At 40.2% G+C, this 25,302-nt stretch overlaps 1 protein-coding gene across 1 annotated transcript in view; it reads right to left on the minus strand.

Moving 5' to 3' along the window:
* Positions 1–25,302, minus strand: part of LOC120058172 (E3 ubiquitin-protein ligase MYCBP2) — a 286,250-nt gene that overhangs the window by 109,330 nt on the left and 151,618 nt on the right. The window contains exons 24-32 of the mRNA XM_039006646.1: positions 16,134–16,306; positions 14,923–15,048; positions 14,363–14,490; positions 4,920–5,146; positions 4,740–4,823; positions 4,530–4,626; positions 4,019–4,211; positions 3,277–3,551; positions 325–546 (exon numbers count right to left, since the gene is read on the minus strand). Of these exons, the coding sequence (XP_038862574.1) occupies positions 325–546; positions 3,277–3,551; positions 4,019–4,211; positions 4,530–4,626; positions 4,740–4,823; positions 4,920–5,146; positions 14,363–14,490; positions 14,923–15,048; positions 16,134–16,306 (1,525 nt within the window). The remainder of the gene's footprint in view (positions 1–324; positions 547–3,276; positions 3,552–4,018; positions 4,212–4,529; positions 4,627–4,739; positions 4,824–4,919; positions 5,147–14,362; positions 14,491–14,922; positions 15,049–16,133; positions 16,307–25,302) is intronic.

Genomic DNA, 25,302 nt, shown 5'->3' on the forward strand with positions numbered 1-25,302 from the left:
TCTACGTGATAAGCACAACATGGGAAATCAAGAGACTGAGGTTACATGTCCATTTCAATGATAACACATTTTAATAGGTGAGTGTTACAACAGTAAAATAGGTTAAGCGATATGGCTAACCCCTGTGCTAGTTATGGGATATTCACAATAAGTATTGGAGTAGGCGTGCCGACCTAAATGTTGCTTTTTAGATCATAATTAATAAGATATGGATCCAAGGAACTGAAACCAGATCAGCACTCCTACTGGGAGACACCTTTTGAATAAGGGTCCTCATTGGTCAGACATTGTGTCAAAATGTCACTGCCTTTGGTGTTTACTCACGTGGCTGAGTTTCTCCATGTGTGCCACCAGCAGGGGGAAGCGATGGGCGAGCGCCGAGTCGTTCTCCGTGCTGACCTGTTTGACCAGCGAGCGCAGCAGCACTTCGCCGTCGTACGCAATGGGCAAGATGGACGTCAGCTTGACTGACGTGTTGCACAGCGCAGACATCACCGCCGCCAACAGTCGGCTGCTCGATGTGCGGAAATTGGCCTCGGCAATGTCCTGGTGAAAGGGAGAGGGGAAAGAAGGGTGTGTGAGGTGGTAAACTTTCACTAAAGACATGCGATAACTAGAGCCAGAATGCATTTGACCTTAACTTATCATTAGCTATGTATTTTTTTGATTATTTTTGTACACAAAAGCTTAGATGAGCAATTTTAAATGGCAACCAAGACACAGTATATACGTACTAATACAGTGAGCTCCAAAAGTAACGGGACAGTGACACATTTTCTGATGTTTTGGCTCTGTACTCCAGCACTTTTGTTTTGAAACGCTACACATTTGTTGGATGCATTTGCTCTTTGTTTTGGTTGTGTTGTGTCAGATTATTTTGTGCCCAATAGAAATGAATTGTTAATAATGTATTCGGTCACTTTTGTTGCAAATAAGAATAGAATATGTTCTACATTCATGTGGATGCATTTGGAGTCACTTTTAATGTAAATGAGAATATAATGTTTCTAAACAATTCTACATTAATGTGGATGATGCCATGATTACGGATAAACCTGAACGAATCGTGAATAATGATGAGTGAGAAAGTTAGACGTACAAATATCATATCACTATGACAATAACAGGGGAGGTTAGCATTTTTGGGGTGTATGATATTTGTGCGTCTACCTTTGTCCATTTCATGCGTCTGAAGGTACAAACTATACCTTCCCGGCAGGCCCAGAGAGCAAATCAAGTGCACTATAGGCCTACCGCTGGCCAATCGGATGGTTCAGGTGACTGTCAGCAATAACGTAGCAGAAAGCTACAGCACAGTTGACACTGAGATTTGAAAACATTTAAAACCGTGACTTGAGAGAGACTGTCAACGAATACAGCAAAGAGATGCTGTTTTAATGAGTGAGTTCATGTTTAAGTTCTTACTCAGCACTTTCAACACTTTTATAAGCCATTCTTCCTATTTCCACTCAGCGCTACAAGCACTGCAGCAGAAATGAATGAGTAGGTAAGTGTATCTATAAGGCTTGCGTTGTTATTATTAGCGGCTTGGGTCTTTTTTAATGTCAAGGAATATTTTACTTAATTTCTGAATGCGGTGCGACTTGAGTTTCGCCATCAGCTGGAAGACGGTGTTCCTTTTTGGTCAGTGTCAGCAGAGGAAAGGGAGAGTGGAGGGATGGTGACAGGCTGACACAGTCTGCTGCTGAGACTGACCATCGGATGCAGGCACCATCAGCCCAGTAAAATAAAAACAAAAAGCGAATTATTTAAATGTATGCTCACTCAGCTCTGCTTCACAAGTAATACAAAAAATGTATAACAATCTTTTACCGTGTGATCATATAGCCTACCTCAAATTTTGAAATATACATTTTTTAAATGTCCCAAACAACAGTGCAAGCTATTCAAGCAAAGCCAATATGTGGTGATCATGTTTTGGGCCTATACCTTACTGCACAAACCTCATTGCTACAGTACTGTTTTTAATTGGTAAATATTGCATACAGTGCCTTCGGAAAGTATTCAGACCCCTTAACTTTTTCCACATTTTGCTACATAACAGCATTATTCTAAAATAGATTAAATACTTTTATTTCCTCATCGATCTACACACAATACCCCAGAATGACAAAGTGAAAAACAGGTACTTATACATTTTTGCAAATGTATTAAAAACACAAAACAAATACCTTATTTACATAAGTACTCAGACCCTTTGCTATGAGACTCGAAATTGAGCTCAGGTGCATCCTGTTTCCATTGATCATCCTGGTGATGTCTTCCCTATTATTCTACAATGTAGAAAATAGTAAAAATATAGAAAAATCCCGGAATGAGTAGGTGTCCAAACTTTTGACTGGTACTTGCTGGAACGGAAAATGACGGTCGGCAGTACAGTACTGGGCTATTTACGAGGAAGGAGTAGGCTGTCCTACAAATAAGAAATTGTTCATAACTGACTTGCCTAGTTAAATAAAGGTTACACTAAGCACATAACATTTCTGCACCCTAATTTTCTAATTCTTGTCTAACCAATACCCAAATGGAGATTAAGTGAAAAATAAACATCCGCATTTGAATGTTCTTTTTCTTGTTATTTTATTTTATTAAGGAAAGCATAAAGATGTTGATGAAGAAATACTGTGCTGCTGTTTTGAGGTAGAAATGTAACACTTTAGAGTACTTAAGCATCGAATACATTGAAAGTTGAGGGATTTTCACAACGGTAGCCGGGTTATAAAAAGTATATTGTCCTGCTAATAGGAAACATTTGCATGAAGGGCAACACCTGTTACAGTTGTGATGTCTTCACTATTATTCTACAACGTAGAAAATAGTAAAAATATAGAAAAATCCTTGAATGAGTAGGTGTGTCCAAACTTTTGAATGGTACTTGATTAATTCATTTGATTAATGAATGGAAAATATATTCAATTAATATGAAATTATAATAATTTGAATACTGTACCCAAACAAAAAAAGGACAAAATAAAAAAAAATGCGGTCACAAAGGGGGCAATTATTCTCATTTACTGTAATTCACTTCACCTGTGGTAAATTGCAGGAGCCTACAGGGTAAAAATAGCCATGCTACCACTTTATCAAAGAAAAAACTAAACATTCTGCTGAATTTCAGTCAATAGTAAAGTGCAAGGGTGACAATATATTTGACCACATCTGTAAGTCTATGCAGTCCGTGTTGGAATTGAGCAAACAACCTTACTGTGGAACCCACAATCTTGGTCCACAGAGCTCCCTCTCTCTTAGACCTACCTGGTCGAGGCAGTTGAGCAAGTCGCAGAGGCAGGCCCACTGCAGGGCAGGCGTGGGGTAGAAGGAGTGGAAGCAGGCGGTGAAGGTGTTGTGGCACTCTTGCAGCACGGCCTCCAGCAGGGTGAGGGGCTGGGACAGGTAGCCCTGGGGGTCGTTGTCCAGCTTGGTCAGGCAGTTGTCCATGCCCTCTGACAGGATCTTCTTGAGCAAACTACGGGTCTTGCCCACGCACTCCGCCAGCTTGCTGGACTCCTCCACCACCGCCTTGGTGCTGGCTGGGGAGGAGGAAGAGGGGGGAACAGGAATAGGACAGCGGCCTGGGGGTTAAACCAGGGTCAATATGATGCTGTTACATTCAGAAACTTTACTTAAAGCTGACGGGTATTTTCATTACTTGCTATAACTATGAGCCTTTATTATAACGCTTATATGTTAGGTCTCTCAATGTAGCAAAATCATTGGTATCAACTTGGATTCTTGATTTTGTCTTTTCTATCATTTCCATATTTTTGTTACCTGTGTGTGTGTGTGTGTGTGTGTGTGTGTGTGTGTGTGTGTGTGTGTGTGTGTGTGTGTGTGTGTGTTACCTTTGTACTACTATGAGCACCTGAATGGGTGTGGTTGTGTGTCTGTGTGTACAGTACATGCGCCTTTGTGTGTGTCCATGCATACTTCTGTGTCTACCCACGTATGTGTGCACATTCGTGCACGTGCATCTCTGTAACCCTACCAGAGAGCCTACCAGAGATGGGGAAGATCTCACAGATATAGACACGGAGCAGGCGAAGGCAGCAGGTCCCTACAAAGCGCAGACGCTCCAGGTCCAGCAGGGTAGCCGTGTACTGGAAGCCTTTCAGGCCTCTCAGTTCCTCCACCCCCAGCACTAGGGTGGTCCAGCTCCAGTGGAGGATACTCAGCAGGGACTCGAAACAGTCCTACAGGGAGAGGGGGGGTGAAAACTTTACTGCATGTTTATTACATGTTTACATCGTAAGAAATACTATATTACACTCCAGGGTGATATTCAATAGGGCATGCAATGGAAACATTTTCCAAACATTTTGCAACAGAAAACTAAAATAAGTGTTTCTTATTGAACCAGTCCAGGTAGCTCCTCCTCTCTGTTTAAATCCATTTCTTCCATTTGGTGCCTGATGAACACAATTGGTTTCAATATTGTTCTGATTATGGGGTATCTGCGGCCTGCCTTGGACCAAGTCTAGCTAGGGGAAACACAGGCGTACGGTACGTACCACTGAGACGGTTCGGGCGAAGGAGCGTTTGAGGATATGAACCGGCTCACTGGTCTGCTGTTTCCCTTTGGCTGCGTTGCCATCGTTCGACGGAAGTCTGCAGTAGTAAAACAACCACGTTACATTCCCATTACAAAGCTGGTTACCTGAAGTTCATCAATATACGGGTCACAATTCAGGCAACATTAGGAGTGTAGGAAAATGACTTGCCTGTACAATAGCTGCGGTATTTGACCTGCATTCACGTCGGTACCGTTGTTTGACTTCTTGGAACTCTTGAACTGAAAAATCACACTGCAAAAAGGAGTAGGTTCACATATTTTGCAATGTGCAATGAGGAATGGGGATATCTGTTCAAGTAATTGTATTTCTTTGGACTCCAGTAGGTACCTGTCATCTGTGGTGATGGTGGCCTGTCCGTGGGAGCCACAGTCTGAGCTGGGCCCAGACACCCGGGCCCAGGCCACATACCACCAGCCAAGCTGCAGCAGCACCGGCTCGTCAAACATCATGGCGTACTTCTCCCTGGCAGCGCAGTCGTAGGCCAGGACGTCAGTCTCAGCCAGGAGGTCCCCATCTGTCTCATGGTCTCCACCATCAGGCCCCAGCTCAAACAACTGGGGAGTAACACACAACACAAGTCAGTGACAACACACAAGAGTCAACCTTACCAGCAGAACTTGAATAGACCTCTATTCAGATTGTGGCATGATTTCAGCTCTTGGCTAATTTGTTCAATATCACAGAGCCTAGCAATTAAATCAATACATTGATAAATACAAAAACAGTTGATGCTAGTATACCTACTAACCTTGATCTTGGCGGTGTACTCAAACTACTAAGATTACATAGATAACATAATAGGACAACATAAGCTAAATATAGATTGGTGATAGCGGTTGGGCGTGATGACTGGTGTGGCAGCCATCAGTGCTGTGCATGACCCATTTGGGTACTACAGATTGGTGGTAAATAGGATTAAATTACCGTCCTACACTGTCAAATACGTACAGTGCCGTCAGAAAGTATTCACATCCCTTGACTTTTTCCCCAGATTGTTTTGTTACAGCCTAAATCTAAAATTGATTGAATTAACATTTTTGGTCACTGGCCTACATCCATAGTGGAATTAAGTTTTTTCTTTTGCAAATTAAGAAAAAATGTAAAGCTCAAATGTCGGTCAAAGAGTATTCAACCCCTTTGTTATGGCAAGCCTAAATAAGTTCAGAAGTAAACATTTGCTTAACAAGTCACATAATAAGTTGCATGGACTCACTCTGTGTAATAGTGTTTCATTCTTAAAAGTCTAAGCCGTTGGGGGGGGGGGGGGGGGGGGGTTCTCAGATGACATATGGAATTGTTTTAAGATGGTCATACTATGGATCATTTAGCTACTTGATTTAGAATTTTAGGACCAATTTAGGCATAATGAAAAGAAAACAAATAAATTATTTTATCAAATGTGACCGTCTCAGGAAACTAGGCGTATGTCACAAGTCACGACTTCACAGGAGAGCCGTTTGAAAGTGTTTTTTATCAAAATGCGTTTTTTTGACAGAAATGCCTTCTCGAACATGTGAACTTTCATGCCATCTGTAAATACGAATAAAATGGTTAAATTAGGAGCCTAGCCATGATTGGCTGATATAGTGAGTGGACTGGACATGCCGAGAGATGAGTTTGGATTCGTCTGCCATATAGCACACCTCTGTCAATTTGAGCTGGTCAGTATGTGTAGGGTAATCCTGTCTAACGCAGCTTTTTTTTTAATGTATAGCGTATAAAATCTTAGAAAACTCCAGTATGCAAGTATCCATTTCAACAGAACATCACTGCAACAAATGTTTCAGATCACTCTCTTCTGAGTGTACCAGTGAGCAGAATAACTGATGAATTTACAAATGCTTCATACTGGTTGAAAATGGCCAGTGTCAGTAAACGTTGGCAAAAAAACATAATTAAATTGTTGCCAGGAGCACCGTTACAGTCAACAACGCTCTGGATAACATGAAAACAGCCTAACCAGCTCTGCTTGGGTGAGTAAAATGGTCAGAGTTTGGTTGGGGGCTAAAGCTTAAGATGATTCTGATGGCAATGCACACAGTCCGTGTGAACCGGAGTAACTTGACGACAACAACAACAATGGGCTAAGCAAGCTGTACATGCAAAACGGAAACGACCCAGGACGTCTTATTTAATGAAAGGGGTTGCAGTCTGCCGTGAAGCTTTCATCCATGATATGGGTAAGAGTCTAGTTACAGTTTATTATGATTTCTAAATTTGTCAAAGTTGTTTTCATTGCAAGTTAAAGCTTGCTGTTAGCTAGCTAGCTGAAGATCGATGTTTGGCTTGCCAGCTAACGTTAACATTGAATCCATTTGATTAGCTATGACAATCAGTTTGTATTGCTAGTACTCCGGTTTGGGATTATAGTTCATTGTTTAGCTAGATAACGTTGGATGGCTGACTTGCTAACGTACATGTATGAACTGTGTGTAACGTTTCTGATGTTCTCTCAGAATGCCATTTCGCATTGCTTGTTATAGCCTAATGTTAGCTAGCTAACACTGAACCTATTTTGTTAACTTTTGCTAGCTATGACAATAGGTTTGTATTGCTAGTAATCTATGGATTGGGATTCTGGTTCATAGTTCAGCAAGCTAGCTAGCTAGCTAGCTAGATGTCTAAACAAAAGACCAAGTTAAAGGTTTCTGTTAGCTAGCTAACGTTAGCTGACGTTAGATGGCTGGCTAGCTAACATTAAGTGTACGAACTTTGTGTTACGTCAGTGATGATTTCTTAGAATGCCACTTCGCACCACTAGTTATAGCCTAATGATAGCTAGCTAACAACCTAACATTGAACCTATTTGGTTAACTGACGTTAGATGGCTGACTTGCCAGCTAAAAGTATGTGTATGAACTGTGTGTAGTGATGTTCTCAGAATGCCATTTCGCATCTATTGTATAATAATGCTAAAATATTTGTATCTGTAATTTGTCTTTCAGCGTCAGTAGAACATGTTTGACTCTCCTCCACCAGTAATAAAAAGATAATGGTCTAATGCCTCCCATCAAAAAGAGAGCTGGCCCAAGCAAGCACAGGTTACACCTGAATCATGAGGACTTGCAGCGAGTGGTGAACTTCATCAACAACTACGCAGAGGATAATGCAATAGTATTACCAGGACGCCGCCCAGGGCACAAACACTTTAGTGGAAAGCTGCTGCCATCCCATGAGACAAAAGCAGCAGAGTGGCGTCTCTACAAGGAATCGATGACAACACTTGGTATGTAAAGCATAAACACGTTTTGATTATTTAATTGACCTCCAACATGATTGGCACTACTTCTATTGATCTCACATTATTTCTGTATTTTCCAGAGGTACGTGTAGTCAGGCGGTCTTCCTTTAGGAATCTGTGGAGAAAATTGCTGCCCCACATCTCAAGCACTAAGCTCAGGACAGACCTGTGCTGGCAGTGCCAGAGGAACAACTATCAGGTCTTCAGAACTGACAATCTGCCAGAAGCTGATAAGTCATCCAAGCTGAAGAAACAAGAGCAGCATGTCCTGCTTGTTCAGAGTGAGCGGTCTGTCTACAAGAAGATGGTTGCTGACTAAGAGCACCTGTCAAGACCTGCAGGTGGGGGGCCCCTATTGAACCAGCAAGCAAAGACATCAGGATGGATTACAGCTTAGATTATGCTCAACAAGTAAGCAACATTTCCTAATTTGTACTGATTAAGGACATATATTTGTGTATATTTGTGTATATATATATATATATATACACACACACTGCTCAAAAAAATAAAGGGAACACTTAAACAACACAATGTAACTCCAAGTCAATCACACTTCTGTGAAATCAAACTGTCCACTTAGGAAGCAACACTGATTGACAATAAATTTCACATGCTGTTGTGCAAATGGAATAGACAAAAGGTGGAAATTATAGGCAATTAGCAAGACACCCCCAATAAAGGAGTGGTTCTGCAGGTGGTGACCACAGACCACTTCTCAGTTCCTATGCTTCCTGGCTGATGTTTTGGTCACTTTTGAATGCTGGCAGTGCTTTGTAAATATTTGTATGAACATAACAAGATTCAACAACTGAGACAAAGAACTGAGACATAAACAGAGTTCCTCTGTCCAGTGTCTGTGTTCTTTTGCCCATCTAAATATTTTATTTTTATTGGCCAGTCTGAGAAATGGGGTTTTCTTTGCAGCTCTGCCTAGAAGGCCAGCATCCCGGAGTCGCCTCTTCACTGTTGACATGGAGACTGGTGTGTTGCAGGTACTATTTAATGAAGCTGCCATTTGAGGACTTGTGAGGCTTCTGTTTAGAGCCAGTTTGCGCTGTTCTGTGAACGGAGTAGTACACAGCGTTGTACGAGATCTTGGCTGTACTGTTTACACCTTCTGTAGAGACCCATCCACTTAGCAAGATTTAGCTAAATATGTATATATAAAATGAATATTCATGTGTGGTCATAACATGATTTTGTGACAAACCACAACATCATGTGACCGTATCAAGTGTACAAAACACAAATATATGGCGCATGCATCCGTTTATGTACTGTACATGTGCACCTCACTCAGGTTTCAACTCAGGTTGCATGGCCTTTACTTATGTATGGAATACTATGTGATAAGTGTGTGTGCAACAGTATATAAAGTATGCTAATGTACTGGTGTGAAGGCATTTGGGCAGTGGTGTAAAATCCTTCAGTAAAAATACTTTAAAGTACTACTGTCATGGAATTATTGTAATCAAAAGGACTCTTAGATTTCTTCAAGACAATCAAACGTTATTATTTAATTATTGCATTAATGGAGCTTGTCAACGACCACCCCCCCGGTGATTCGCCGAGAGCCCAACGACAAAAGATACCATGGCCTTTTATAGCTAAGACACCCCCTTCCGTCTACATGACAAACAACAGATGTATGGAATGGGTCACAAGGTTAAGATTTGTGTGAAAAATGCTTATAATTCACAGCAAACATTATCTGCTATAAAAACTTCTCATTGTGTAGAAACCATGGTCTGCCCCCGAGGCATCTCTCCCTGGTACCTTCCAGTCGGAAGCACACAGACACTAATCATGCTATGGATTGCGGTCTTGTTAGGTTTATCACGAACCCCTCGTAAATCCACTGTCAGTGTTAAATCTCCCAGAGGCCCACATTCAGTAGAACACACACAGATGGGTGTTCTAACAACCCCTTATTCTGTTGCATAAAACAACCATTTGATGCGATTACAGTATTATAAAATAATCTTGCAATTTTTCTCTCACAATACTTCGGTATTTTGGGTGGTATCTGTACATTATTTTACTATTTATATTTCTGGCAACTTTTACTTCACCTCATTCCGAAATAAAATAAATGTTCATTTTACTCCAGACATTTTCCCTGACACGCAAAAGTACTTGTAACATTTTGACAGGAAAAGTGTCCATTACACACACTTATCAAGAAAACATCCCTGGTCACCTCTACTGCATTTAATTTGGCAGACTCACTAAACAAATGCTTCGTTTGTAATTTATGTTGGAGTGTTGGAGTGTGCTCCGGAGTATCTGTCAATAAAAAATAAAAAATTGGGCTGTCTGGTTTAACCTGTTATGGCTGCAAGGGAAAGTATTGAGTAGCCAGATAAAAGATGCCCATTTCAAACGGCCTCGTACTCAATTCTTGCTCGTACGATATGCATATTATTATTACTATTGGATAGAAAACACTCTAGTTTCTAAAACCGTTTGAATTATTTCTCTGAGTGAAACAGAACTCATTTGGCAGCACTTTCCCTGACCAGGAAGTGGATTGTCAGAAATATATGCTCTGTTCAACTTCCTGCCTATACATGGTCATGACACTTAGGAGTCTACGTACACTTCATACGCCTTCCTCTGGGTGTCAAGAGGATGTGAGAGAAGAAATGTTGTGTTTATCTTGGTCTGAGGTGGAATAAAAGCTATTTCTTTGACGTGACCGTCCACTTCCGGTACTCTGAAGCGCGCGACTTGGACATGGATATGCGTTCTGTTTTGCTCCCGTTATGGACGACTAACATCTCCGTCTTAGATTTTATTTGATACATGTCACCATATCATCGTAACGTATGTTTTTTCAATATAGTTTAATCAGATTATTGACATTTTTTCGGGAGTTTTGCCGTGTTCCGTTCTCTTCCGTTTGTTTACATGGAGAGATCCGTGCAACCCGGCTAGCACGCTTGCTAAATGGAGAGAGAAAGTTGCCATTCTGAATCCAAACAACGACTCATCTGGACAAAGGACACCTTGTTCAACATTCTGATGAAAGATCAGCAAAAGTAAGACCCAATTTATGATGTTATTTCATATATCTGTCGTGCATGTGAACTGGTCGTGGGCGCCCAAGTGTTTCTGGCTATTGTGGCTACGCTAATATATCGCTACATTTTGTTTTCGCTGTAAAACACTTAATAAATCGGAAATATTGTCTGGCATCACAAGATGCCTGTCTTTCATTTACTGTACACTATGTATTTTTCAGAAATGTTTTATGATGAGTAATTAGGTATTTGACGTTGGTGTCTGTAAATATTATGGCTGCTTTCGGTGCAATTTCTGATTGTAGCTGCAATGTAAACTATGATTTATACCTGAAATATGCACATTTTTCGAAAAAAAACATATGCTATACAATAAATATGTTATCAGACTGTCATCTGATGAGGTTGTTTCTCGGTTAGTGGCTATTTATTTCTTTATTTGGCCGAATTTGTGATAGCTAGTGATGGAGTAAGAAACTGATGGAGTAAGAATAGTGGTGTCTTTTGCTAACGTGGTTAGCTAATAGATTTACATACTGTGTCTTCCCTGTAAAACATTTTAAAAATCGGACATGTTGGCTTGATTCACAAGATGTGCACCTTTCATCTGGTGTCTTGGACTTGTTAATGTGTGAATGTTAAATATTTAAAAAAAATATCTTTTGAATTTCGCACCCTGCACTTGAGCTGGATGTTGTCATAAGTGTACCGGTGTCGTGCTGCAGCCATAAGAAGTTAATAGAAGGAATTTTAAATTATTTATACTTTTACTTTTGATACTTAATATAAAAAGTAAATGGAATTGCAAAAATGTACTTAAGTATTTTTAAAACCAAATACAGTTCGACTTTTACTCAAGTAGTATTTTACTGCGTGACTTTTACTTTTGTCATTTTCTATTAAGGTACTTCAGATTTACTCAAGTATGATAATTTAGTACTTTTCCCACCACTGGATGTGGCTGGGGGTTTATTGCATTTCTTTCACAAAACCCCATCAATTTAGACAAGTGTATCTGGGTAAGCATCATCTAATATTTTTTATCTGAACACTTTCTGTTTACCTGGAATTTTTCCTTACTGTAGGCTACTACTACTTTTAGTCTTAATCTTTACTACACTACTCATTGTTTAGCACATGACCTCACATGTGAATCCTTAAAGAGATGGGCGGGGCTGGCTTAAGAGGGTGTGAACAACACAAAATGGGTGTAGACAAAGGAGAGCACTCCAGTAGGTACCAAAACAATCAAAGGCCCTTTTCTCAAAAGTGAGTTTACAAGTTCATCAACTTTCAAAGCAGAATTACTTTCCCATTGTTCCTATAAAATCCAGTGTATGATATACCATTTTGTAGCTCTGAGTCTCTAATTTGATCCAATGTAAAAAACACAATTTCAAATGTTGCTACATAAGACCGAATCCAGGTTGTGAGTCACAAATATTGAATTTGGCCTTTACTACTATAGCCCAGGGAAACGCATTAAATAACACATTCATAAATGGCAAAAAAGATAGTAAAACAATAAATCATAAGAAACAAGGATGACATGTTTGTCCTATAGCTAGGAGATATAAGAAAGCTCAGGAAATATATATATATATATTTTTTACACATATTTAACCCTATTTTGTGTAGGCACAAAACTCCCTTCGTACTTCCATTCATAAAAAATAAAAAAAAGAGTACAGGGTGTCACTCGTGAGGGTCGTACACCATCGTGTTCGTGAGAGTCTCGCCTTTCCATAGAGTGGTCATAATAGTTTCAGACGCTACCAGTGGTGGAAAAAGTACCCCATCGTCATACTTGAGTAAAAGTAAAGATACCTTAACAGAAAATGACTCAAGTAAAAGTGAAAGTCACCCAGTAAAATACTACTTGAGTGAAAGTCTAAAAGTATTTGATTTTAAATATACTTAAGTATCAAAAGTGAAAGTAAAAGTATAAATCATTTAAAATTCCTTATATTAGGCAAACCAGACGGTACGATTTTCTTGTTTTTTTAATTCATGGAGTGTCAGGTGCACACTCCAACACTGACATAATTTACAAATTAAGCATTTGTGTTTAGTGAGTCCGCCAAATAAGACGCAGTAGGGATGAGCAGGGATGTTCTCTTGATAAGTGTGTGAATTGGACCATTTTCCTGTCCTGCTAAGCATTCAAAATGTACCGAGAACTTTTGGGTGTCAGGGAAAATGTAAGGAGTAAAAAGTACATTACTTTCTTTAGGAATGTTCTGAAGTAAAAGTAATCAAAAAAATTATAGTAAAGTACATATACTCCAAAAAACTACTAAGTAGTACTTTAAAGTATTTTTACTGAAGCACTTTTCACCACTGGACATTACAGACATTTCCGTGAGAACACCACTTTTAGGGATGTCTCATGGTCTGACAAACACTGCTCTAGCGTTGCCACCTATCACCGCAGATGCGGGAGTGCTACATTAACGTATGCGGTGGATTGAGACACATCCAATGCAACCACAAAAAAATCTCTAGCTTACATTTTTTTTGATTGTTACTTTGACGCACCGGTCCGTCAATCAACTCTAGGGGGTTAACATTTTTTTTTTAATAACTCATCTCTGTACCCCACATACAATTATCTGCAAGGTCCCTCAGTCGAGCTGTGAATTTCAAACACAGATTCAACCAAAACGACCAGGGAGGTTTTCCAATGCCTCAAAGAACAGCACCTATTGGTATATATATTTTTTTTTTTAAGTTGACAATGGTGACTTTAAAAAAGGAAGCCTGTACAATATAAAAAAATATTCCAAAACATGCATCCTGTTTGCAACAATGCACAAAGTAATACTGCAAAACATGTGGCAAATTAACTTTTTGTCCTGAATACAAAGTGTTATGTTTGGGCAAATAAAATACAACACATTACCTCGTCTTGCACAGGCAAAATTCTGGTTCAGTCTGCTTTCCACCAGACACTTAAAGATTACTTCACCTTTCAGCAGGACAATAACTTAAAACACAAGGCCAAATCTGGCAATACCTGAAAAATGGTCTAAGAACCAATTTGACAAGAGCTTGAATAATTTTTTTGAAGAATAATGGGCAAATGTTGCACAACCCAGGTGCGGCAAGAAACTCACCCAGAAAGACTCTCAGCCGTAGTCGCTGCCAAAGGTGATACCACAAATTATTGATTCAGGGGTGTGAACACTTACGTAAATGAGATATTGCTGTATTTCAATTTCATGAAGGGGCACATTATTACATTGCTGCTAGTCACTTGTCTATGGAACTTGTTCAGTTTTTTTTTTTTAGCAAAGATTTCAAAAACATGTTTTCACTGTCATTATGGGTTAGATGTGTGTAACTGGTTGAGAAAAGTGTATTTAATCCATTTTGAATTCAGGCTGTAACAACTAAATGTGGAAAAAGTCAAGGTGTATGAATACTTTCTGAAGGCACTGTATAGACCTAGCAAACAGAGCTAGAGGAAATGCAGTGTATATGCTAGTACCCCTGCCACTGACCTTGATCTTAGCGGTGTACTCCCCACGGCCCCCGAACAGGCCCAGCCCCCCCAGCAGGATGTCCGCATCAGCACAGAAGCGGATGGCCTCCACCGAGTGGGCCGAGTAACCCCAGCCACCCCCGTGACCTATGACATTACACAAGAAGTTGCGATAAGTCAGCTCTGCAGCATCATCTGTGCTCATAATACAATGAGGTTAGTTTTACTAGAAGCATCCAGTCACTGCCATATGACATATGAACATATAGTTGAATACTGTTCAAATACTTCCTAAAGCATCCTTGAATTAATGCAACCTTGAATTACAATAAGCTTGAATTGGCACGTTTTTAATATATCACTGGTAATGAAGTATATGTAATGTTGTTTCTGGCTGGAAGGTCTTGTAAATAAATGAATCAAACCAAAATCAGGAAAAAGGGATAAGAGAAAAAGTGATAAGAGAAATGGCTGAGTGTGACAAATACTGTAGAAGATGAGAAATTAAAACCATGATCTCCTGTTAGTCATCAGGAAAAATCCCATGTGTGAAAGTTTGTGTGTGGACTGAGGACTCACTCTCAAAGCGGTTGACCACGCTGTAGTCTTCTTTGGAGTAGACCTTCATAACGGCCTGAGTCTCCTCTTCTGTGCTGGTCACACCCATCTTCAGCTCCTGCATGGTCGCCAGCGTATCCAGGCAACCTGGTCACAACACACACAGGGTACTTCCTGTTAGTGACTAACATTCTTGCTTAACATTATCAGCGGAATTGACACCTCTGTTAATGGTTTTGTCTATTTTTGTTATGCTTTTTTTTAAAGTGCTTGGCAGTACTGCTGTAATAGTGCTGTGCTAAAGTGGGTTATAGTACAGAATAATGCTTTTCCTATAGCTAGGCCTTTCTGAAAGTTTGCACATGTATAATGTTCCCATGCCCGGAGAGAATAAGATTAAATAAATAAGATCTAACACTAAGTACTAAAGGCGTTTTCAATGACGGGACCACTGATATCAAGCAACATACATTTGGCAAATAGTTGCAATGATGCACTGAGCTGGCAGAGCCATGTCAAATTTAAATAATGAGGCAAATAGTAAAATAGTATGAATCAAATAGCTGACTGTATTTCCAGGCCAACACGGCCAAAATATTTAAGGGATAAACAGATCCACTTTATATTTTCTTGAAAATAACGGACAACGTGATATTGGCATTATTTCCAAGATAATTGTAGAGCGGAAGCGTTTAAGCAGTTTTTTTTTGTGACACTTGTTTGAATACATAAATAACAATAAGCTGATGATGTGCAATTTTGCCTGGCTTAGAAGAGTTGCTGTGTTGTCCGGACACACTGTTCATTACAGTAGAGATCACATTGCATATCAAACACTAGGCAAAAAGTTAGCTAAATAGTCTGTTAGCAAATCTGCCAATATCACAAACGAATTCTACAATAGCAGTTGCTGAAAACAGCTGTTCAAACTAGAAGCATGTGGGAGGATTTGACGGCATAGCGCCACTCGCATCATGACTGCAAAATTGACAGAAATTCATGCTATCTCTACAAAAACATATCAATGCTAGCTAGTTTTCCATCATTGGACCTGCGTTTACAATGTATCCCATTTCAGTTTGTGTGGTTGTTGGTTTCGCTTTCTGTAACTTTGTAGCAAGTACGGTCTGCATCGTTTTGTTCCAAGTAAATATGACCCGGGACCCGCTACCCTATCAGTAAAAATCCACAGAAAGAGGTCCGTCAAATTCGTATCATCATTCTGATTTTACCCAGTATGTGCAGGGCTCCGTGGGAGCGGGTGGTGGTGGTGTGGGAGCCGGCGGGAAGTGCCAGCTCTGGGCTGAGGATGCTGCAGCTGGCCTGGAGGTCCGTGGCCGAGGGCACACGGGCATCGGCTATCACGGCGTTGTAGCACCACATCTCCCTCGATGCGGGCAGAAATCTACAGGTGGGAGGACAGTGAGGAGTTGAAAGGTCAAATAGAGGGTATTAAAGGATGTGTGTGCGTAAGGTAAAAAGTTTACAGAGCATTCAGAAATATACAGGTCATTCAGCATTCAGACCCCTTGACTTTTTTCACATTTTGCTAGGTTATAACCTTATAAAACAAATTTAACAAATAGATTTGCAAAATTTCAAAAGCCCTGTTTTCGCTTTGTTATTATGGGGTATTGTGTATAGATTGATGAGGAGCATTCTCATTTAATCAATTTTAGAATAAGGCTGTAAGGTAACAAAATGTAATAAAAAAAATGGAAGGGGTCTGAATACTTTCCAAATGCACTGTATTTCGTAGACCAGACGTTTCTCAAGGGATAGGCGATATGGCTTAAATGTCATAATATTTTTCACATTTTTAACAGTATTTTATACTTTTGAATAATAACCTTACATTCTAAATATGCTTTATGAGTAGTGCATGACCGTAGCATGGCAACAAATGAATTATAAGGGGTTTTAGTCGGGCTAACTCCATCCTGACTGTTTTATAATGTTTAATCAAACTTCAACCAAAAATTTGAGGACCAGTAGTGAAGTAGTCCTATTTGCCAATTTCCAAAGGAATCAAAATCCTCTTTTGCCTCAAACTTTGCTACTACACATTTGTTCAATTACAGAATTCAGTTGTATTCCTTAATTTTAAGCATTTTTATCAATTTGTTAATTTCACACACTCATTTAATACCATTTACACATCGTCACATTTGTTTTATCCCTGTGAATTGTTTTCATCTCTGTATACCATGGAAGGGCAACTAGCGCTTAACCATTTACAACAAATATATATTTTTTTTTTCACTTACTTGTGAGAGTTAGAATAATAGAACACACAAGGTGCAATTTAGAAATGTGGTTGTGCATCAGCAATCAATTAGCCCATGCAGGCAAAACATCTAGCGGTCAGCAATCTAAACTTGTAGTAAGCATGGTCGAATTACAGATTGGGGTGGGGCCTATTGATTATCAGTTATCATATTATAAACTGCAAACATTTTCCTCTTGAACCCTGTCCAGTGGGCGCAACAGCGTCTCTACTTCCTAAGGCGGCTGAATAAATTCGGCATGCCGCCTAGCGTCCTCTCCAAATACTACTGCTGCGCCATCAACAGCATCCTGACCGGCTGCATCACAGACGGGAATTGCTACATCCATAACCGGAAAGCACTCCAGCGGAAGGTAAAGACGGCCCATTACATCACTGGGAGTGTGCTCCTACCCATCAGGGACATACAGTACCAGTCAAAAGTTTACACACAACTTCTCATTCAAGGGTTTTTCTTTATTTTCACTATTTTCTACATTGTAGAATAATAGTGAAGACATCAAAACAATGAAATAACACATATGGAATCATGTAGTAACCAAACAAGTGATTGGTACAAGCATACTACTTCAAAGCAGCCACACTTTGTCTTGACAGCTTTGCATACACTTGACATTCCCTCAACGAGCTTCAACTGGAATGCTTTTCCAACAGTCTTGAAGGACTGTCTTGAAGGAGTTGGCTGCTTTTCCTTCACTCTGGGGTCCAACTCATCCCAAACCATCTCAATTGGGTCGGGGTGATTGTGGAGGCCAGGTCATCTGATGCAGCACTCCATCACTCTCCTTATTAGTAAAATAGCCCTTACACAGCCTGGAGGTGTGTTGGGTCATTGTCCTGTTGAAAAACAAATGATAGTCCCACTAAGCCCAAACCAGATGGGATGGCGTATCGTTGCAGAATGCTGTGGTAGTCATGCTGGTTAAGTGTGCTTTGAAATCACTGACAGTTTCGCCAGCAAAGCACCCGCACACCTCATCCTCCATGCTTCATGTGGGAACCGCGCATGCGGAGATTTTTTTTTTTTTACTCAACAGATCAAAAGGACAGATTTCCACCGGTCTAATGTCTATTGCTCATGTTTCTTGGCAGAAGCAAGTCTCTTCTTCTTATTGGTGATGGCTATTTAAAGAATGCCAAATATAAAATATATTTTGATTTGTTTAACACTGTTTTGGTTACTACATGATTCCATGTGTGTTATTTCATAGTTTTAATGTCTTCACTATTATTCTACAATGTAGAAAATAGTAAAACATAAAGAATAACCATTGAATGAGTAGGTGTTCTAAAACTTTTGACCGGTAGTGTATGTGACTAGTTTCAGGAAACTACCCATATGTCGCCCCTAGTTGATTTAGCCACAGAAGTCAGCAACCTTCCAGCAACCATATGCCATGTAGCACGCTTTTGTCTATTTGAGCTGGTCGGCATGTGTAGGTAATTCTGTCTAACGCAGCTTTTAAAATATATATATTGCGTAGTAGATATATTACTGCATAAGTGTTGCTCTCCACTATCTGGAAGACCGAGTTTTAAAATCAGTGGAATTGGAGTATTATAGCTAAGGAGATGAGAAAATACCTTTCGCCGGATTACATCTTTAAACTAAGGGCAACCATGGCATCCGGGACAGAGAGGGAGAAGTTAGTTAATTTTGTCAGAAAGTAATTTTCATTTCAAGTTACGTGTACTGTCAGCTAGCTAACGGCTGGCTGGCTCGCTATCTAACGTTACGTGTATGTTCTGTGTAGCCATATTATTCGTATGTCAGAGCCATTTGCTTTGCTAGTTATAGCCTAATGTTAGCTAGCTAACATTAAACATGGTTCGTTAGCTACCTGCAGTTTCATGCAGTGTAGTAATGTCACGAGTTGGGATTATGGTTCATTGTTTAGCTAGCTAGCTACATGTCTTAACAAAAGACTCCACTATACAAGTAAACATTTCAAATGAATGTTGATGTCACTGCGACAACTGTTGATATACATAGCTGGTAAATTCGCTCTGGCTATAGACGCCAATTTCAGAGCACTCTTGCCTGAGTGTGCCAGAGCTCAGAATAACTGACGAATTAACCAACTCTCAACACCCGTTGAATATGGCCGGTGTCAGTAAACGTGGGCAAAAATTGCAGTCACCAACGCTCTGGATAACAAAAACAGCCTAACCAGCTCTGCTAGGGCGAGTAAAATGGTCAGAGTGAGCTGTTCTCTCATTGTCTGGAAGTAGCTAGCAAGCTAGCCAAAATTAGACCGCTTGGGTGCTTGATTGCTGTTATTAGGACAGAACCCTTGAAGAGATGGGTGGAGCTAAAGCTTAAGAGGGTGTGAACGATGCAGACCCTGACAAAGAGGAGCTCTCCAATGGGTGTACCAAAACATTCAAAGACCATTATCTCAAAAGTGAGGTTACAAGTTCATCGACTTTCAAAACAGAATTACTTTCCCGTTGTTCCTCAACTGTAGTTTATGATATACACTTTTCTAGCTCTGAGTCTCTACATTTATCCAATGTAAAAAGCACAATTTTAAATTTCAAAAACATAATCGAGCCGGTCGGTCACATACTGACGTGATGTATCCGAGTCTCATCTGGTTGAGTTTTCGTTATTGCAGATATGAAGCAGGAAAAAAAGTCTGTGGTCCGGGTGTTGATGTTTGTAGCCGGAGATGCTCATTTCTCGTAGTAGCTCGTGTTGTCTCGCAGTTCTTTCCCAATTTGTTTAGTCTAGTATTTTGTCGGTTTGTGTCCCTTCTGGGAGAGATGAAGACTCAGTGGTTCGTCTTGTTATCAGAGTGTGTTATTCAGCAAAAGTTCCTCTCAGGTTATCGTTTCTCTCGGAGTCAGATGTAAGGATTCAACATATCAGTGTTCATATGGGATGAACTTGAGACTAAAGGCGTCCATATGCTTCCCAGACAAAACCGGTCGGAAGACTTTGTGCATATATTATGACAACATTGTGAGGTTTTTGTTAGTTTTGGACTTCGGTGAGGTTTTTTTTCAGCTGTTCGGGGGGAATCTGGAGGCAAGCCGAAAATTGCAGCCGACTCATTGGTGATTGGTCAACAGTAGGTATTCTTCAATAAAGCCTTTGTCATTCAATGAGACGACTCGTTTTCATACAAATACTGCACCAAGCATATTATTTAGATGTAAAATTGCACAACTACAATCTCCTCAGCAAAAACGTCAAAATGAATGACAGATTTCTTGATTTATCTTAGATTAATTTGGAGTATTTTGAGGACGTGTATACTGGCTACGGCACAGTCTCAAAAAGGACAAACAGTACTATTGATGCTTTATTTCTCCTTGTTTTTCTAGCGAATATCTTTTAAGGAGTTCGGCTAGGCGACATCCGAAATTAAAGCACGCGGACACCTTTACTCATAAGGGTTCACAACAGGATAAAATGCACTTTGAACCAACAAAACAATCCGCAGGATGAAATATGTAGTTTACAGGTTTGAACCATGGTTAAGATAAAATCTGTATCTTTTCATATTACAGTAAAAGACGTATTACACTTAAAACATGGAAATCAAAAGGAAAAATATCACACTATAGATTGGGTTCATACCAATCACGTGGTGAACCATTCAGTTTAATACATTATTTAGAACCATGTCAAATGTCTCATTTGGCACCATTTCTGTCCTTAGAACAAAAGAAAGCACCAGGCCAAAAATTTCACAATTTCTTAGTCAACTCATTTGGTGCCAGGATGCTTTCATAAGTGTCTACATTTGACCCCCCCCCCTTGACCCCGTTGGGATACCTATGGGTGTAAAAGGGCTCTGCTGACAGGATGTTGGGGGAAAACAGTTTGTCTTGTGATCAGCTTGCCAGGGGCGCTGTCAATTACAGGATCTGTATTTCTTGTTATGGAATGTCAAGAGTTACCCACTTGTGGCCTCAACGACACAACATCGACAATGCAAAAACAATAAAAATTAAGAAAATGTAAGAATACGAACAAAGTAAATGGCAGTAGAATAGAAATTACTTTTTTCATAAGTATAATACAGGATGGCACAATTTATAGTCCAATATTTACACATGTATTGGGGATGGCGGGTGAATAAATTGAGCAGTATAATACGAGTCTGGTAGCAGCAGATGTGGTGCGTGTGTGTCATGAATGTATGTGTGCGTGTATGTCTCTGTGTGGGTGTGTGCATGAGTGAGTGGATGTGTGCTAAGGTGCAGAGAATCAGAGCAGGTGGTCAGTCCAGTTCAAGTGTTCAGCAGTCTGATGGTAGAAATTGTGTCCATAATATATTTGCATCGTTGGTTTCAGACCTCATGCTCTGATACCATCTGCCCGACGGTAAGGGAGAGAACAGCTCGTGACTGAGGTCTGTGGGGTCCTTGATGATGCTGCGTGCCTTCCTCAGGCACCGTTTCGAGTATATAGTACCAGTCAAAGGTTTGAACACACCTCATTCTGTTTTTTTCTGAATTTTTACTATTTTCTACATTGTAGAATAATAGTGAAGACATCAAAACTATGAAATAATATAGTAAACGAAAATAGTGTTTGCCTTATTAGAGCTTTGCACACTATTGGCAATCTCTCAACCAGCTTCATGAGGTAATGACCTGGAATGCATTTCAATTAACAGGTGTGCCTCAAAAGTTAATTTGTGGAATTTCTTTCCTTCATAATGCTTTTGAGCCAATCAGTTGTGTTGTGACAATGAGGACCGCCACAGGAATGGAACACCCAAAGTTACCTCTGCTGCAGAGGATAAGTTCATTAGAGTGACCAGCCTCAGAAATTGCAGCCCAAATAAATGCTTCAGAGTAACAGACACATCTCAACATCAACTGTTCAGAGGAGACTGTGTGAATCAGACCTTCATGGTCGAATTGCTTGAAAGGAACCACTACTAAAGGAAACCAATAATAAGAAGACTTGCTTGGACCAAGAAACACGAGCAATTGACATTAGACTGGTGGAAGTTTGTCCTTTGGTCTGGAGTCCAAATTTGAGATTTTTGGTTCCAACCGCCGTGTCTTTGTGAGACGCAGTGTGGGTGAACGGATGATCTCCGCCTGTGTATTTCCCACCGGATTACAAGGAAGAGGAGTTATGGTGTGGGGGTGCTTTGCTGGTGACACTGTCTGATGTATTTACAATTCAAGGCACACTTAACCAGCATGGCTACCACAGCATTCTGCAGCAATATGCCATCCCATCTGGTTTGTGCTTAGTGGGACTATCATTTGTTTTTCAACAGGACAATAGCCCAAGACACCTCCAGGCTGTGTAAGGGCTATTTTACCAAGAAGGAGAATGATGGCGTGCTGCATCAGATGACCTGGTCTCCACAATCCCTCGACCTCAACCAAATTGAGATGGATTGGGATTAGTCAGACAGCAAGTGCAAAAAAGTGCTCAACATGAGGGAACTCCTTAACTTCTCTAGGATAGTGGGCAGCATTCAGAATTTTGGATGAAAAGCGTGCCCAAATTAAACTGCCTGCTACTCATGCCCAGAAGCTAAGATATGCGTATTATTAGTAGATTTGGATAGAAAACACTCTGAAGTTTCTAAAACAGTTTGAACCATAACAGGACTTATTTGGCAGGCGAAACCCCGAGGACAAACCACACAAATCATTTATTTCTGCGTTTTGTGTCGCGCCTGGAGGGTTGAAATATGATGGTCTGTGTTTGCTATCCTCAAATAGCATTGTTTGCTTTCGCCGTAAAGCTTTTTTGAAATCTGACACGTTGGCTGGATTCACAACAAGTGTAGCTTTAATTTGGAATATTGAATGTGTGATTTCATGAAAGTTAAATTTTTATAGTAATTTATTTGAATTTGGCGCTCTGCATTTTCACTGGATGTTGGCCAGTTGGGACGCTAGCGTCCCACATATCCCAGAGAAGATAACTGTTGGAAAAGCGTTCCAGGTGAAGCTGGTTGAGAGAATGCCAAGAGTGTGCAAAGCTGTCATCAAGGCAAAGGGTGGCTATTTGAACAATCTCAAATATAAAATATAGTATATTTTGATTTGTTTAACTTCTTATGGCTGGGGGCAGTATTGAGTCGCTTGGATGAATAAGGTGCCCAAATTAAACTGCCTGCTACTCATGCCCAGAAGCTAAGATATGCATATTATTAGTCGATTTGGATAGAAAACACTCTGAAGTTTCTAAAACTGTTTGAATGATGTCTGTGCGTATAACAGAACTCATATGGCAGGCAAAAACCTGAGAAAAAATCAAACCAGGAAGTGGGAAATCTGAGGTTTGTAGGTTTGCCTATCCAATATACAGTGTCTATGGGGTCATATTGCACTTCCTAAGGCTTCCACTAGATGTCAAAAGTCTTCAGAGCCTTGTTTCAGGCTTCTACTGTGAAGGATGAGGGAATGAGAGCTGATTGAGTCAGGGGTCTGGCAGAGTGCCACGAGCTCACTCAGGCGCGCCCCCGTGAGAGGTAGCTGCGTTCCTTTTCGTTTCTGAAGACAAAGGAATTTTCCAGTTGAAACATTATTGAAGATTTATGTTAAAAACATCCTAAAGATTGATTCTATACATCGTTTGACATGTTTCTACGAACTGTAATGGATTTATTTTAATTCTTGAATTTGGATTTTTTAACTAAACGCGCGAACACAAAGGAGGTATTTGGACATAAATTATGGACTTCATCGAACAAAACAAACATTTATTGTGGAACTGGGAGTGCATTCCGATGAAGATCATCAAAGGTAAGTGAATATTTATAACGCTATTTGAGTTTTGTGACCTCTCCTTCTTTGGAAAATGGCTGTATGTTTTTCTGTGACTTGGCGCTGACCTAACATAATCGCAAGGTGTGCTTTCGACGGTAAAGCCTTTTTGAAATCAGACACTGTGGTTGGATTAAGGAGAAGTGTATCTTTAAAATGGTGTATAATACTTGTATGTTTGAGGAATTTTAATTATGAGATTTCTGCTGTTTTGAATTTGGCGCCCTGCAATTTAACTGGCTGTTGGTTAGGTGGGATGCTAGCGTCCCACATATCCCATAGAAGTTAAAAGGTTCCCAGAATGTTTCATTAGGTTGTGGGAACAGTCTGGGGAGAACATTGCGGGGACATCACAAAAGGTATTGTTGGATTCGGGCTAAACTTTGAACATTGAGATATTAAATACATGGTAGATCAGAAGCATAGAAGATAAGGAGTGAAAGAGACTGGATTTTATGTCAGAAGTTAATGGTTTTCTGTGGAAAGACAGATGGCTTTGGAATGTGTTGGGTGGAGATCTTGGAAACTAACAATTTCACTAAAGGAGAGAGGGTAATGTATAATGTTTATATTATGTCAGGATATGTTACTGAGGGAGAGAGGGTAAATGTATAACATTTACATTGTCAGGATATGTTATTGTTAGCCATCAGGGATACTCTGGGAGGAGAAGACACACAGTTTTGTATCAATAACCATGACAGCCTTGAGGTGGGGAGGAGTGAGCACTTTGGGGTAGAGGTCTGGTTAGATTTAGTGAGGAAGAACAGATATCGCTAAGGTTCTGTCTAGCAACAGAGATGCATTGGATGTTCAGTTGTGGAGGACGAGACTCGGCCTAGGAGAAAGGGTTAAATATCAGTGTTTGTGCGACATTTTTTTTTGTCTGAATTACAGCTGTAACGACCCTTTGGGAAGAATTAAACTATATATATACACCTACGTGGGTGATTGAAAGACGAACTTTGTTGCCGGTTGTCGTGGTAATATAATGAAAGTTTAAATGCGATCACCATATAAGCCTGGAAGGAGGAGAGATGACTAGAAATGATTCGGTTGGCCGTTTTATGTATGGATTAATTGTCAGAGTAGAGGTCCTTGTGCATTTCAGGTAAAATAACAACTCAATGTTTATATCCCAGGACAAATGTATTTGCAAGCTAGCTAAATAGGACAAATTAACGTTAGCTAGCAAGTGCAAGCTAACTAGCTAAATTGCCATACATGTTTAATGCTTTTCGACCTGTCCCCAAATTAATGTCATTGGTTCAGAGTTTGTTTTGATATTTTAACCTGCGTGTCGTGATTGCGTTTGGGGGGGGGGGGGGGGCAAAATACATTTATGCACGATGGCGCAGCCG

The sequence above is a fragment of the Salvelinus namaycush genome, chromosome 13, assembly GCF_016432855.1.
Source record: "Salvelinus namaycush isolate Seneca chromosome 13, SaNama_1.0, whole genome shotgun sequence".
Classification (NCBI taxonomy): Eukaryota; Metazoa; Chordata; class Actinopteri; order Salmoniformes; family Salmonidae; genus Salvelinus; species Salvelinus namaycush.